A 13895-nucleotide genomic window follows, 5' to 3' on the forward strand; every position below is an offset into this window, starting at 1 on the left:
TTATTTTCTGTTTCCTCTGATGACGAATATTTTTCAATGCTTTGCTTTTGAAATAAAACAAAATTAAAAGCCATCAAACCACACCAGCATTCTGTTGGCAGGTGGTACTCATCTGAAAATATTTGCTTTATTTAACCAAATCTGCCAAATGGAGAACTTGTTAAAATGTAGTTTATGGATGTTCTTCCCCCTGCTTTCTGATGCTATGGAGGTGAAAATTCTGGTTACAATATTCCTGAGTGCCAAACTGGGTCATCAAGGTCAGTTTTGATCAACAAACGTCCTGGCAGATGACAGTGAGTTGTGATCATGGTTATAGCACATGACAACCTTTGGAAACCTTTTCTAATTAAAAAAAAAATGACAGAGAGAAAGAGAATGGGAGAGAGCAACAGAGAAAGAGACTGCATCTTCATCGTTACGTATCAGGAGAACGGTCTTCTACTACACAGGGTTCTGTCGGGTTCTCCTCCTCTTCCACTTCTTCCCCTACTTGCTCATCAAGAGGAATTTCAGTGGATTCTGAATCCTGGGTGCAAAGAGTCTTGGAGTCACTGCAGCTGGTGTCTTCTTCTACCTGACTCCCACTGTCCTTTTCGGTGTCTGACTCACCATCTTCCTCCAGGGTTAGTTCAAACTGGAATTTTTCAGTTTGGCCCTGCCTACCCTCTTCCTGGTCATCAGGTGCAGGAGAGGGACTTTGAGGGATTGTGCTCTGGTACCATTCTCGATTGTCCTCCAATGTATCTAGGATATCCTGGGCATCCGGGTGAACAAGATCTGCCCATGTCTCCCACAGAGGATGAACAATGTAGTCTATAAACCCCACCTGTTTCAAACAATACAAAATAAGCGAGAGATCTTATTCATTGGCAAATAAACAATTATGCATACAGGTTACCTTTATTTTTTTTCTGTACAAAAGTTTTTCTGAACAGACACACTGTCAAAAAGGAAGGAAGAACAGTGCCTTGGAATTGTCATGAGACATTGGAGACACTATCCTGAGTGTGGCTGAAAGGAACCCATGCTGTTCTATGTAGAAAATAGATTCTTCTAGCATCTCAAAAATCTGATTCAGGATAAGGACTTGGAAAAGATTTGTCTTCAAAGGGACTGTTCGTTCCAGACAACTCCACTGCATCTACTGAGCCAAACAGCTGTTTTATATTTAGTCCTGCTTTTGAAGGAAATACTAATAAGCAGATATATAATGTTCTTTTCTGAAACATACACTTCATTGCAGATAACTACAGGGAATTCCTTTAGCAAACACACTGCTATGCCCTGCTATGCTTCATAGTAAGAAAATGTCCCACACCCTCTACTCAAACACTGAATTAACTAGGGAAAAAAAGAAGAAGAAGAAAAAAAAAGAAATCTACATTCAGAAATTCATCAAAATAAACCGGCCATCCTTTTCTATTAAAATGTCACAGTATGTTATGTGACTGCTATTCAAATCAATTACCTGTGATTTTTCTACTGACGCATTGTGCTTATCACACATGGGACTTATCTCCATTCCCCTCTCTCTTTCTCTATCTCCTTGACGGAAGAATTCCTCCATTATTCTGTCTGTCCACTGGCGGTACAGATGGAGTGGCTTGGTTGGATTGCTTAGATCTGCACAGTGCACCATATTCTGAAGAACCTAAAATAAATGCAAACATATTTATTGAGCACCTGCTGTGTTATTACACTAGACAAAAAAAAGGCTCTCTTTCCACTTGCATATTAGATAGCTGTGAAACAGATTTGAAAATACATGCAGTGCAAGATTTATTCTAAACAGCAAAAATTTATGTGCAGGGGTGGTTTTAGCACTTGTATTAATAGCTATGAACTGTCTCACTTCTGCAGCTTCTGTCTATGTAAGAGGTAGAAAATATTTGAGGGAAAGACCAAACACGCAGGTAAGTTCGAAGGGTAAGTCAAAGCCAAACTACATCCAGAAAAAAAGTGCTTTGCCAACTCATCACCCTCCCAAAGAGTCACTCAGTACCTAAGAGAATATGGAATATGTGAGAAATACATATGAAGAAGAGGACACAAGAGAAATAGTCATGAAGTATGAGTTGACAGCTGGTCTAACCCATACTGGGCAGGCAAATGTTATTAACGACATAAGTTCACACAAGTGACCATTTTCAGATGTTCTTACCTGAATCCTGTCTGAATAGTTATCAAGAAGTAGGACACCAGAACTTGTCACTTTTTTGGTTTCAACCATAGTTTTCAAATCAGCCAATAGATTCATATGTTTAGACATGTCTGTTGCAAGTACCTTCAAATAAATAAACAAATTAAGAAAACTTTATTTTGACTGTTTTATTAAAAGTCTTTAAATACAAAAAGAACCATTTCTGGGGGATAACGTAACTGCTATGTCAGAATATACCGGTAAAGTTTGAGCCTTGTATGTCAGTAGTGCACAAACAATAAGTTTTTGTTTTAAAAATATAACAAAATAACTAAAGCATCATAAAGATTTGATCAGCCTAAGTTCATCACCAATTCAGCAGCAAATTCTTAACTGTGATGCTGCAAAAGCAGACATAGACATTTTGGTATCAAAACAGCCTGAAGCAAGATTGTATACCTTTCAAAAATGTGTAGGTGATATTTAAATTGAAAAAAAAAACCTGTTATTCATGTTTGGACAATTTATTTATTTATACCTTACTGTGCTAATAATACTCAACAATAATAATAATACCCTATTTGACAGCACAATGCAAGTGCAAATCTGAAGTTGAACTTACAATGTCAATGACCATTTTCCTCAATGATTGCCTCTGTTTTTTGGTCAAATTTTGGAAAATATCACAATTCTCTTCCTGCAGCAGCTTGAAGCCCACAGCTAAGTGGTGATTCTCCAGGACTGATGAGTCATTGTACATCAAGGCGAGTTCAGAATCTGCAGTAACAGGCACAAGGCAGAATGTTACTGAAGTCTATACTTCCAAAGTCTATACTCTATGATTTTTCAGGTTCATTATGTTCATAACAGAGTTAAAGATGAGCTTTCAGAAACAGAAGTTCTGTAGTTCACATCAGAGCACAAGTTACAATATTAATGGCTAAACATCTTAACAAATTGAGGCAAAGTGTTTTGAGGAAAACAAAAAAATAAGCTTTGCAGCTGAAGTGTGTACACAGGCCTGAAGTGGCAAGTTAGGAAACAGTACACAGATGGTATTTTCAGAACTCTTTCCCATGTGTGTATGAACTAGGGCCTAGGGGTCATTAGTCTACGACAACGGCTTGTTTTGAGAGGAGGTTGATAGGACAGCAACAGTGACACTCTTGATCTTTTTCCTGGAAAGTCCTGTGGCTTGAAAATGTCAGTAGTGGCCTTGCCTTTTGTCTCATACTTATGTTAGTCCTCATTATCTTCTTCTACAGCAACTTTGTTTTAGAATCCTGCTGGCTCAATGGGGTGCCAGTAAAAGCTCCCCTCTTCAGATTTCATGAGTCTTATTATGCAGTCTCCTGCTGTCTCCCCCCACCTCCTGAACATGTCAATCTTGTGATTGTGAATCAGGAAATCCCTCCTCTACTTTCCTCATCCTGATGGCAGCAAAGCCATAATAGCATAAAGGAAAAAGAATGTGAATTTGTTATTGTCTTCATCTTCATCTTCCACAGAATATTTATGAAGCTTGCTTACTTTTTATTTTTTGTTCTCAGTTCTGAATGGAGGTGGAAATAGAAGAAAGTTTCTCCTTGGCAATCTCCAGAACATTTTGCAAACCTCAAGAGTATTCATCAGGAAGGACAGACTTACAATAAGCAAATAAGCATTTTGTTTTGCTAACAAAATCTGTATTTGTTTTCCCTTTAATATTATTTAAGAGGGGTCTGATTTTTGGATAACTGTGTAAAGCAGGCCTTAAATCCTGAAATAAGGAAATAATTTTTGGAAATATCACATTATGAAAATCACCAAGAATAAGCTGAAATGTGGCAAATATGTCAATGTTTTAAGCAGTGTCAACCATTTTTTTATTATACTTCTTAGTAAAAAATAAGTAAGTACACTGCAGAGATCAATGGAAAACGCAGAACTAGATGGAAGCAAAAATGTTCCAGAGGCTAGGAAAATCTGGGGCTTGTGAGATTTCCTGTGTAACTTTTGTAAAAGCCAAGTGTACGCTGAATTTTAAACTTTCATTGAAATTGGTGGGCATTAGACAGCTAAATAAATTTAAATGTGGTGGGTTTTATCTCCATCTCTGTCCTCTCACCTTCTTTGTGCACCTAAAAACTCGAAAGGGATAAAATCCCTTTGCCTCTTTCTAGCTTGACAACAACAGTACCAGTTAGTGAGATGTGTCAATCACATGGACTCCTTGCCTGTCTTGGCTGAATTTGAGCTGCCTGTCTACAAGTAAAAGCTTTAAGTAGCACTGATGGTCCCTTCATCCTGTTTACACTTAGCAACTTAATGGTTTTCCCATAGCATTTCAAAGGCAGCAATATATTCTGCTATTCAATCTCTGACGGAAAAGAGAAAAAGCTTTTATTTATACCTGCCCACTCTTAGGCATCCATATATTAGGCACTGTTTGCTGCACAAAGCTCAATTCACTCTGTTCCTGCTGCAGAACTGTACTCTTTATCAATACAGCACCTGAAATCTAGAGACAATCCCAATCCTTCTCCCAAGTGAGTCATCAAATTGAGTATCACTAGAGGGTAGCCCTCAGGCCATTAAAGCAAATAAAATTAGATGCAGGCAAGACTGAAGGTCTTACTCGACTGTACAGCAGCTGTGAGTCAGAACCAGGAGCTCCCTTCTTCAAACTATATTCCCCTTTCTGGGTCATGCTATTTCAGTAGTGCAGTAGATTAAACTAAGTCAAGAAATGACACTCTATAAATGTGTAACCAGATGGGTCAAACTGCCACCCTAGATATGTTTCCATTTCTGTAGCTTTTTCTTCTTATATGTTTTGATTCTTAGTATTATTTCAACTTTTGTACTTTTAGACCAGTTAATATAAAAGCAGAAGTTGAGATAGCAAAACAAAAAATAATAAGATATGACAGAACTTGCCTTGACACACTACCCACTTAAAATAGCAACATACACCACTGATATCAAAGTAGGTTAAACTGGGGCAACAATCCATTTAGTAAATGTGTCATGATCAGGTTCAATGAAGTTAATATGGCTTTTCTTCTAGTAGAAAATTAGAGGGGAGGAAGTGGTTCATGCAATGGTGCAGAAAACAGCCTTGAGGAATGGTGCAGAAGTACACAGTTTCAAATTTGAAAGTTGGCATTAGGAACTTATTTCATAAGGGATTTCTTCTCCATATGTGGAGCAAGAAACACACAAAAGAAAGAAGATGCTTGCCGTAGCCTCATAGGTAGGCAGCCAAAAGTCAGTCCAAGAGGCTGAATTAGTATGCAGAGGTCAGAAAAAAACTAGAGCTGCCATGGAGAAACAAAGATGAACCTGGTCATCTGTTTTCTAAAAACCAGCCTATTTTCTAATATGTTTCCGGTATAAACATAATAGCTATTATATTTCTTCTTTGATATTTTGTATAATCTTCCTCCATTTTTTTTTCAATTTTTTTATTAATTTAATGCAAACCTTACAAAATTCCAGGAAAGAGATCACATGCAATACACTGAAACAGTGCTCCTTTGATAGCGAGTTCAACCCTAGTAAGGCCCTAGTAATTCTTGTGAGAGGATACTATGTAGACTATTACTAAGGTTACAAATAGTGCAAAATAAATAATATAAGTAGCTTCTTCCTGAGAAAAGGTACAAATGAGAATGAGTTGAATGCACAGATCTTGCAGTAAATCTATGAGAAAACCACAGAAGGTCACACTTACTTGTGTTGATAAGAAACTGGTTTGAAACCCCCGGATGATCTACATCATGTATTGCACTGGCAAAAATTGCTGCAAGAATCTCCAAGTCAGTGAACACTGCCTAGAAAACCATGAAACAGAAATGAAAATACCTAGTCAGCAAAAAAGTATTTTCAAAAAAGGGACTGCATTTTGAAACTAGAGCTGAGCAAGCAAAGTACATTTGAGGTATCAGAATTTTAAGAGGAAATGTTTGTAGACAGGTGATAATAACTCTCTGTAAAAACATCCATTATATAGATGTCTGGTAAACACTTCAGGCTTAGCCATCAAAGTAAAACTATGCTTACTTCAGAATTGCTGAACATTGACAATATCACTAAATTCAGTAGCAACTGAAGTTTTTTTTTTCAGCTTCAGCCTGCAAATATATTCACTTTCACTACATCATTAAGTACAGATTTGGGTCTCTCAACTACAGCACAAATTAAATGTAAAATTTCAGCCTGATTCTTACATATTATGGTATTATGTTATAACATACATGCCTACGCTGAACAATAAACACATAGTATTTGAAAGAAGTACAGTTCTTAAACGATATTAAAGAAAATGCTGACACGCTATAAAGAATGTAACAAAATCTAGTGATTCTTCTTCTGTATGAGATCATTAGGAAGATAGGGCTAGAGGACTGGAAAGGACCTGATGCGACACTGAGTCCAATCTGCTGTTGTCACTAGAAACCAAGTTACATAATAGCTTTCATAACTGATCAAGAACAGCTTGTAAGTACATAGGTCAGCAGTGGCATCCAGGAAATTAGTATTTTAATGCTATTTTGCAAAGAACAAAGCCATAATAATAAAAAGAAACCCACACCACCAACAACAAATGATTGCTACTGGCAATCACTCCAGGTGTCTGCTGAGAACAGTAGTGACTTATGCAGCCCACATCTTCCTTTTTGAGATAAAGACATTTTTTTCTAAAAGAATTCTTGAATCTCTGAGGATCAGGACATCCCAACTGTCTTTAGATCTGGTTATAATGCTCACTTTAGTAAGAAAGTAAGGCAAAAACACTCAGTAATAACAAAGATTGGTCATTATGAATGAAGAATCAAAATGCAGCCTTGCTTCAAAATGCGGTTAAATCCTTCTGAGCTACTGAAATTTCATCTACTTACTTTATCTGCCTTTTTCCCCCACTATACTGGGATATGTCAATGTTTGTTATAGTAAGGATTGAATCATGCTTAAAGAAGGGAAATAAATATATTTCTTCAACTTCACAGAATCACTTTACGCAATTCACTAGAAAGTAAGTACATGATCATATCTAACCGAGAAAAAAAAGAAAAAAAAACACACACAAAAAAAACACGCAGGTGAACCCTTTCAGGTTCAGAATGAATAAGCAGGAGCTAAATAAATAAATAAATAAATAAATGGAAGAATTCCCTTTCAAAGGGAATTAAATTTATTGTACTTCATGACCATCTTTCTTAAGTATTTCCACTGACTGTGGTTAGCAATAGTTTTATATGTGTAACAATGACTGAACAGGATGTAGTTAATAATGAGATGGTGGAAACAAATTACACATGGTGTTCCAATGAAAAGATTGTGACAGGAGAAATCTCAAAGCATAAAATCGTGCTTCAAAAATTTCCTCCACAATAGTTACATGTAAGTAAACTTTGATCCTCATAAAGTATCTTTAAAAGAGAATTAATTCAAGAAACAAATGTCAGGATTTCTTTTTAAAAAAAAAACACAGACTTAAGATCTTTAACATTCAGTTTAGAAACATCTTAGTATTTTCCCTTCTCTCATGTTTGCTCCTTCTCCATTTCTGTGTTGTTTACCTCCAGCGCTGGGGTTGATAGCAGGACGTGGGTTGACTGAACAACATCTGCAGCATGTATATTATTGTGATATGCCACATCTGCATGGTAATGATCTTCTAGAGTCATCAAGTAAGTTATTAAAGTGTCTACTGGAATTTTAAAAGTTTTTAACAAATCCCGTTCCTGGAAATAGAAAGAGAAACATGTAAGGTTATAAAGCACAGAATGATCTCCAACATAAGCAAAAAGCCACATGGCTGTGCCTACTTGCCTGAAAAATGGTGTGCATGATGACTGTCAAAGGTCTGTTTCCAGATAATTCTGCTACTCGGAAAACCTGAAGGCCCCATTTGTTTACATCTTCTAGTTCCTGGAATAGAATCCAACAAGATACTTTGAAATCTAACGCACATATTGCAAAGGTTTTTGATTGAAACAGTTTTAAACAGCACACCCACAAAGATTCAAAGCTCGCAATATGATTTAGCTACTGTGAAAATAATGTGCTGAACTCTCTGAAATGATGGAGGCTGCAGCTACTAACTTTATAACATCTGAATGTACAGCTATCAACTTGCCAGAATTTAACTCAGTAGGTAGGGAGGAGTCCATATTTTAAGAAGTGGATTGTTCCAGAAGGAAAAATGCTATAGGATCTTGAATACATTGATCTGTCACACTTTGTTATCTACCTGCCCAGTAACGGCAGAGTTCACCTGGCAGGAAACTTCCAGAGATGCTGCACTTCTCCTACCATCTCACCTGCTCTCAAAAGCAGAATGTTCGAATAAGAAGTGTATTTCAAAATGCAAAAACCTAAAATTGGATTAATCTCTTTATGCCAGTTTTATGTTATTGTCATATAGTTAACTGCTGATGCCATCATCATGGGAAATTTCACTACAAATTAAAATGCAACCGATGTACATTAAATGGTAAAGCTGAAGACAGGACTTGCAAGGATATCTCTAATGCCATATGCACTGGTGCATTTCAAAACAACAGAGCTACTATATATTTGCTTCTGACAATATAAGAGTTTTCATTCTTAGATTGTATTTATTAATAAGCAGCTTTATTAACGAATACAAATTCACATTTGCATTCCATGCCCAGAAAGCAAATATTCTTGTTGGAATCCTCTTAGTACTGAATTAACCCTCATGGCCTGATTCTGACAGGTTATTTTTCCACTGCACCGGTTTCATATTATTTTAATGAGATCAGCCTTTGGTATTACAGCCTGAAATCAATGGTTATAAACACAGGAAATACTCTTAAATCAATTCAACAATCTTTTATCTTGATTCAATAGTTTATATTCAAAAATTTAAATATTCTTTACCTTGGCAAGAACATCTTCTTGATCTGTTTTAACTCCAAACCTGGGAATACTGGAATTAGTTAAACTGGAGCTGTGCATCAGTTTTTTAACTCCACTGATCTGTGACATTGGCCTCTTCTTTTTTTCTTTCTCCTTCTGTGTTGGTGAAGGGATTTCAACTTCATGTTGTTTGTCTTCAAAAGAATGAAGAAAAACAGAAAAATTATGTCCACTTTACTGTATAGTTTCATACTATGGACATTGCAGTTCCTAACAAAAAATGTGTATTTTATTTATGTGTGAAGATTTTGCAGTAGGTATTTCATGCCAACAGCATTAGAGAAATGTGAAGCAACATAAACTTAGACTATTTCTGAGTAAAACAGAACTGTGTGTTAAAGACTTCAGTAATATTAAGACTACCAAGCACGCATCTTCTGCGATTTTTCTTTTTTCTTTTTTTACTTTTTTTCTTTTTCTCCTTTTTTTCTCTCTTCCTTTTTTAATTACCCTTGAGTAGTCTGCACTAACTGGAGACCTCTGAGAATTCCAAGCAAATCACAGTGAAGAGGAGACTCTGGAAATGTCACCAAGCTTTAGCCTGCAGCGCAGAGCTCCCTGGCTGCTCCCCACCACTCTCCTCATAAGGAGAGCCACAAAAAGGGGGAGAAGGAGCACGAGAGCTCCGGACTGGTGCAAACCGACAGCACATGAAGTGCACTGACTCGTGCTCCTGCTTTGATGTTTATGCTCTTGGTCATATGCACAAAGTTTAGGCCCATCAAAGGGAGGTTCATACACAGAGCTGTCAGAGCAACTCGAGTGAAAGGAAGTGTCTGTCTGAACAGCTTTAGATCTTCGATGGAATTCCACAGGATTGCCAATGTTTTCCTAACTGTGAGCACATTAAACAAAATATCCTCGGTCCAGTCTTACGTCCAGAAAAGATAATATGCCATTCTGGCATGAGGTTTTTGTATCAAGTTATTTTATTCTTATTGGCAAGCTCTTATATATTTTAGGGCTGTAATAAAACAGGTTAGTTAATTTGAGAAATAAAAAGCTGCTGTAGTATGATATTCAGTGTAGGAGCCTTAATCTTTATACAGGGAATATTTTTGCTGTATTTCTTGTTATAAAATTGTCATTATTAAAAACTTCATACATATCATAGAGCTCTACCTGGGAATACAGTCCTAAATGGTGTTTTCCCCCTTGTATCCTCCTGTATCTTCATTTTTAAGTATCCAAGGTTTTTATTTGCATGCAGCCAGACTCTGAGCACTCCAAGGGATTCCATTCCCAGAGCTCCTTCAGCTCAAGGCTGACAGATGCATTTCCCTAGACCTGTCAAAATGAGTCTTGTATTTTCCAGTGAAGGCTTGCAGACACTGACTGATACCTCCAGCCTTTCAGCGAGTCTAAGTGGGTCATCGTCTCAGGAAACCTCACGTGGAGCCTTCCAGGGCTCCATTCTCCACAGCAGAGGCTCATCCCTTGCCAGCTGCGGGAAATCCTGCTGTGCTGCTGTTCTCGGAGAGGGTTACTCAATTCAGCAGCCACATTCAGTCTTTCAGAATATACAGTGATAAGTAGAATACAATATGCTTAAAAAACTCTGCTTCCTTAAAAAAAAAACCCACACATACACACACACATAAAAGTCCGAACTATGGTAACACACATGAAGAAAACAAGATGTATCCTAAAATATATCATTGACTGGTACTTCTTGAAGTACCTGCTATTCTAATTCAGGCATGTCCAGCTGTGCTTCTCTTATACACAGTCTTTGTGAACCTATAGTGTTTCTCTCAATTTTTCTATTACTTTGCATATTAACTATATATTCATGTTCAAATCCACACAGATGAGATAATATTTCATTGCTTTTAAATGATTTTATCACAAAAATACCCTGCCTTTTGCAAAGCCATGGAGGAGGAAGCATAATCTTTGTAATATTGTGTCAGGCTTTTTTAATGCTTGCACCCCACCATGTAAGCACTTTAGCTGTACATATTCTCCCACCCAGCAGCAATCTGTTCAGACTCTGATTTAGCCATGTTTGCCCACTTTCTCCTGTGCAGGCTACGAATGCCAAAGCATCAGAACTGCGTGCTGTGAGACTTAATGAGGTTACTTATATTTATGTACTTTTGGCACCTCTTTGGTGTAACTTTCCTTCTGCTCATATGGAACACAGAATGGAAGAATGATTTTTAGTATATGAAATATATTATATTCATTATATATTCACTTCTATATTCATTATATATTCACTTCCTAATGTGGTACTAACATATTAGTTGAAATTAATTAATTGTACATGAATATACATCTATCTATAACTACACACACACAGGGAAACGACATAAAAAAAAATTGAATGAGCTGTGGAGAAATGCATCTACCACGATCTTTCTGCTCAAATACTGAAAAATGAAATAGAAAAAGTTTCTGGAAGCAGAAAATAATATGGAAAGGTACTTGCTTCTAAAATGCATCACTGCATAGAGAGAGATAAAACACAAAAGGCAAAAAATGGACTCCAGGCGACTTACCTAAGAATGTATTCGATATATATTCTGAGACTTGATTGCCTGACCTACTCATTTCAGATAGGTGGGTTAGCTCACGGTTCAGCATTCTTTTAAACTGGAAAGAAAAACAAAATAGAACAGAAGCAGGAGTTAGAGGTCAAGATATATTTGGTATGAAAAAATAACATCACAGAGAAAACCGTTATTTCATGCTTTTCTACTAGAGGTTTCTTACCACATTTATAAATTAATTTGCTTGTGCATTTTTGCCTGGTACTTTGTAACCTTTCAAGTTATCTATTTTCCCGTCCATCATTGATTTACTCAAATATGTTTCATGGCACTGCATTAAAAGAAATCACAATACCTTATCCTTTTTCTACATACCAGTATGAATAGAAATGGGTAACTGTTGCCTTTTAGTTAGAATTTTTATACTAGAAAGTCTCAGAAAGTCTTTATCTCGGAAAGTTTTCTGTATCGATATAATATCAGAGTGGAAAACATTTTTCTATAGAAATTCCTTCCTATTCCCTGTAAGTTAGCAATTCATATTTCACAGTTTATTTCATCCAAGTAGACATTAATATTCCACTAAATATGTAATTGATTCCCTAGTCATAATTAATTCTTTCTGGATTCCTTCTGACTAAAGGATTACATGGTATCTTCTGGCATGGTGTTCTGCAGGTTAACCGTGCAACACAGCTTCAGCTGTGTTATTTGCATTTTCATTTAGTATATCTCTGCTTTGATAATATCACTAAATAGAACTCAGCAATATTTATTAGCAATTCAAAGAACTCTTTCCAATGTACATTTTCCTCCAACTGTCACTACTGAATGTTGCCCACCACTGTGCCACCCTTTCATTTTGCTGTTTGCTTTCTCAGTCATCTTTTATTTTAACTAAGCCAAATAATTTGTGCCATTTTCAGAATCACCTTGTTCACCCAGTTATGATTATTTGTTACATTAAGCTATCTTCAGAACATATTCCTGTAAACATTCCTCTATGCTGAAAACTGGTAATTTATTTGCCTATTAGAGATAAAGCACTAGACAAAACACTAACCACCTCCTTTCCAATCATCAAAGTCCCTTCTTCAAAGAGGCCTTGCGTCGTGGAAGGTGCTATTTTCTTCACAGTGTCTTTGTAAGTCGCCAATTGCTTTGCTGCACACAGTGTGTTATATAAAAATTACCTGTAATATAACATCCTAGCCATTAGCCACTGCACTCTTCCTGCTGTCTTGACATGCCATCAGCCCAGGAACTTCCTGCTACAAAGACTGAATTCTGCTTTTGTCACAAGCCAAAGGCTCAACTTTGATCTCACATATAGCAGTGTGCTACCAAGTGCTCAACAGATTTCTGAAAATTAGACCCATACTGTAACTGCACTCGCAAATACTACAAAGGACAGGGTGAAATAATACGCATGGAAGCAGTACGCACCTTTACAATGAGTTCAGATGTTTGTCATCAATGCTGAATATTAGAAAACAAAGTTTGCTGATCCCTAGAATATTTTTAAAAGTCTTTCTTTAAACCATTAACACACACATAAAACATGGTTGCATGCCTTTTTTTTTAATGAAAGCATTAAGATGAGAAATTTTAAGGTAAAAACTGAAGAACTCACAGAATTACTTGTTCCCAGACTGAATTCAGAAACTGTATTTCAATTAAATACCACCTATAGGAATCTTAATAAAATGTCAGAAGTTGACACAATTGCATTAACTTCCAGGCCTATCACCAGCCTATCTATTACGTCTTCAATATTTGGCCTATATTCTCTTTCTTAATTTAATTCAGCTAATTCCAGTGAATCCTCTGAAACACGTCCTTACATCCACTTTTTCCTGATCAACACTCCTAGCTTGGCAATACTGTTTTTGCAGCTACATTACTGGTTGCTTTCCCTCTTTTGAAAAAAGGCCACCTAATTACCAATTTAAAGGCACACGCTGTTTAGGAAATCGCCAACTACTTTTAAGGTTTTTCAAGTTTGAAAGGAGAATAGTTTGATGTTTGCTCCCACTATGCTTTTTTTTTTTTTTTTTGTACTTATCTCATACAAGAATTATGAAGGATTTTTCTTTCCTTTTCTGAATCATAAACTTAATTAGGGGAGAAGAGGAACAGGGTTTTCCTTATGTGACAATACTGAAAGCTAGTTCTACTTAGGGAAAAGAGGGCTTGCTGATGCTTCCGAAGCTATTACTTTTTCTCCAGTGCTTGACTGGTGTCCTGTCTGCACATTCAGTGCTAATAATGGCTAGTAGCTTGAAGGAATTTTTTTCAACCAGAAAAAAATGGTTGAAATGGTTGAA

At 36.6% G+C, this 13895-nt stretch overlaps 1 protein-coding gene across 5 annotated transcripts in view; it reads right to left on the minus strand.

Moving 5' to 3' along the window:
• Positions 1-375: 375 nt before the first annotated feature.
• LOC104574775 (3',5'-cyclic-AMP phosphodiesterase 4D) overlaps positions 376-13895 on the minus strand; it is a 345941-nt gene continuing 332421 nt past the window's right edge. For all 5 annotated transcript variants that reach the window (XM_088523262.1, XM_088523263.1, XM_088523265.1 and 2 more), the window contains 9 exons: positions 11578-11671; positions 9035-9207; positions 7961-8059; positions 7708-7872; positions 5859-5958; positions 2766-2920; positions 2165-2287; positions 1472-1654; positions 376-829 (listed from right to left, as the gene is read on the minus strand). In XM_088523262.1, the coding sequence (XP_088379388.1) occupies positions 419-829; positions 1472-1654; positions 2165-2287; positions 2766-2920; positions 5859-5958; positions 7708-7872; positions 7961-8059; positions 9035-9207; positions 11578-11671 (1503 nt within the window). In that variant the 3' untranslated portion in view covers positions 376-418. The remainder of the gene's footprint in view (positions 830-1471; positions 1655-2164; positions 2288-2765; positions 2921-5858; positions 5959-7707; positions 7873-7960; positions 8060-9034; positions 9208-11577; positions 11672-13895) is intronic.

Source organism: Tinamus guttatus, unplaced genomic scaffold (assembly GCF_059628265.1).
Source record: "Tinamus guttatus ecotype Peru unplaced genomic scaffold, ASM5962826v1 Tinamus_guttatus_pri_ptg000173l, whole genome shotgun sequence".
Lineage (NCBI taxonomy): Eukaryota > Metazoa > Chordata > Aves > Tinamiformes > Tinamidae > Tinamus > Tinamus guttatus.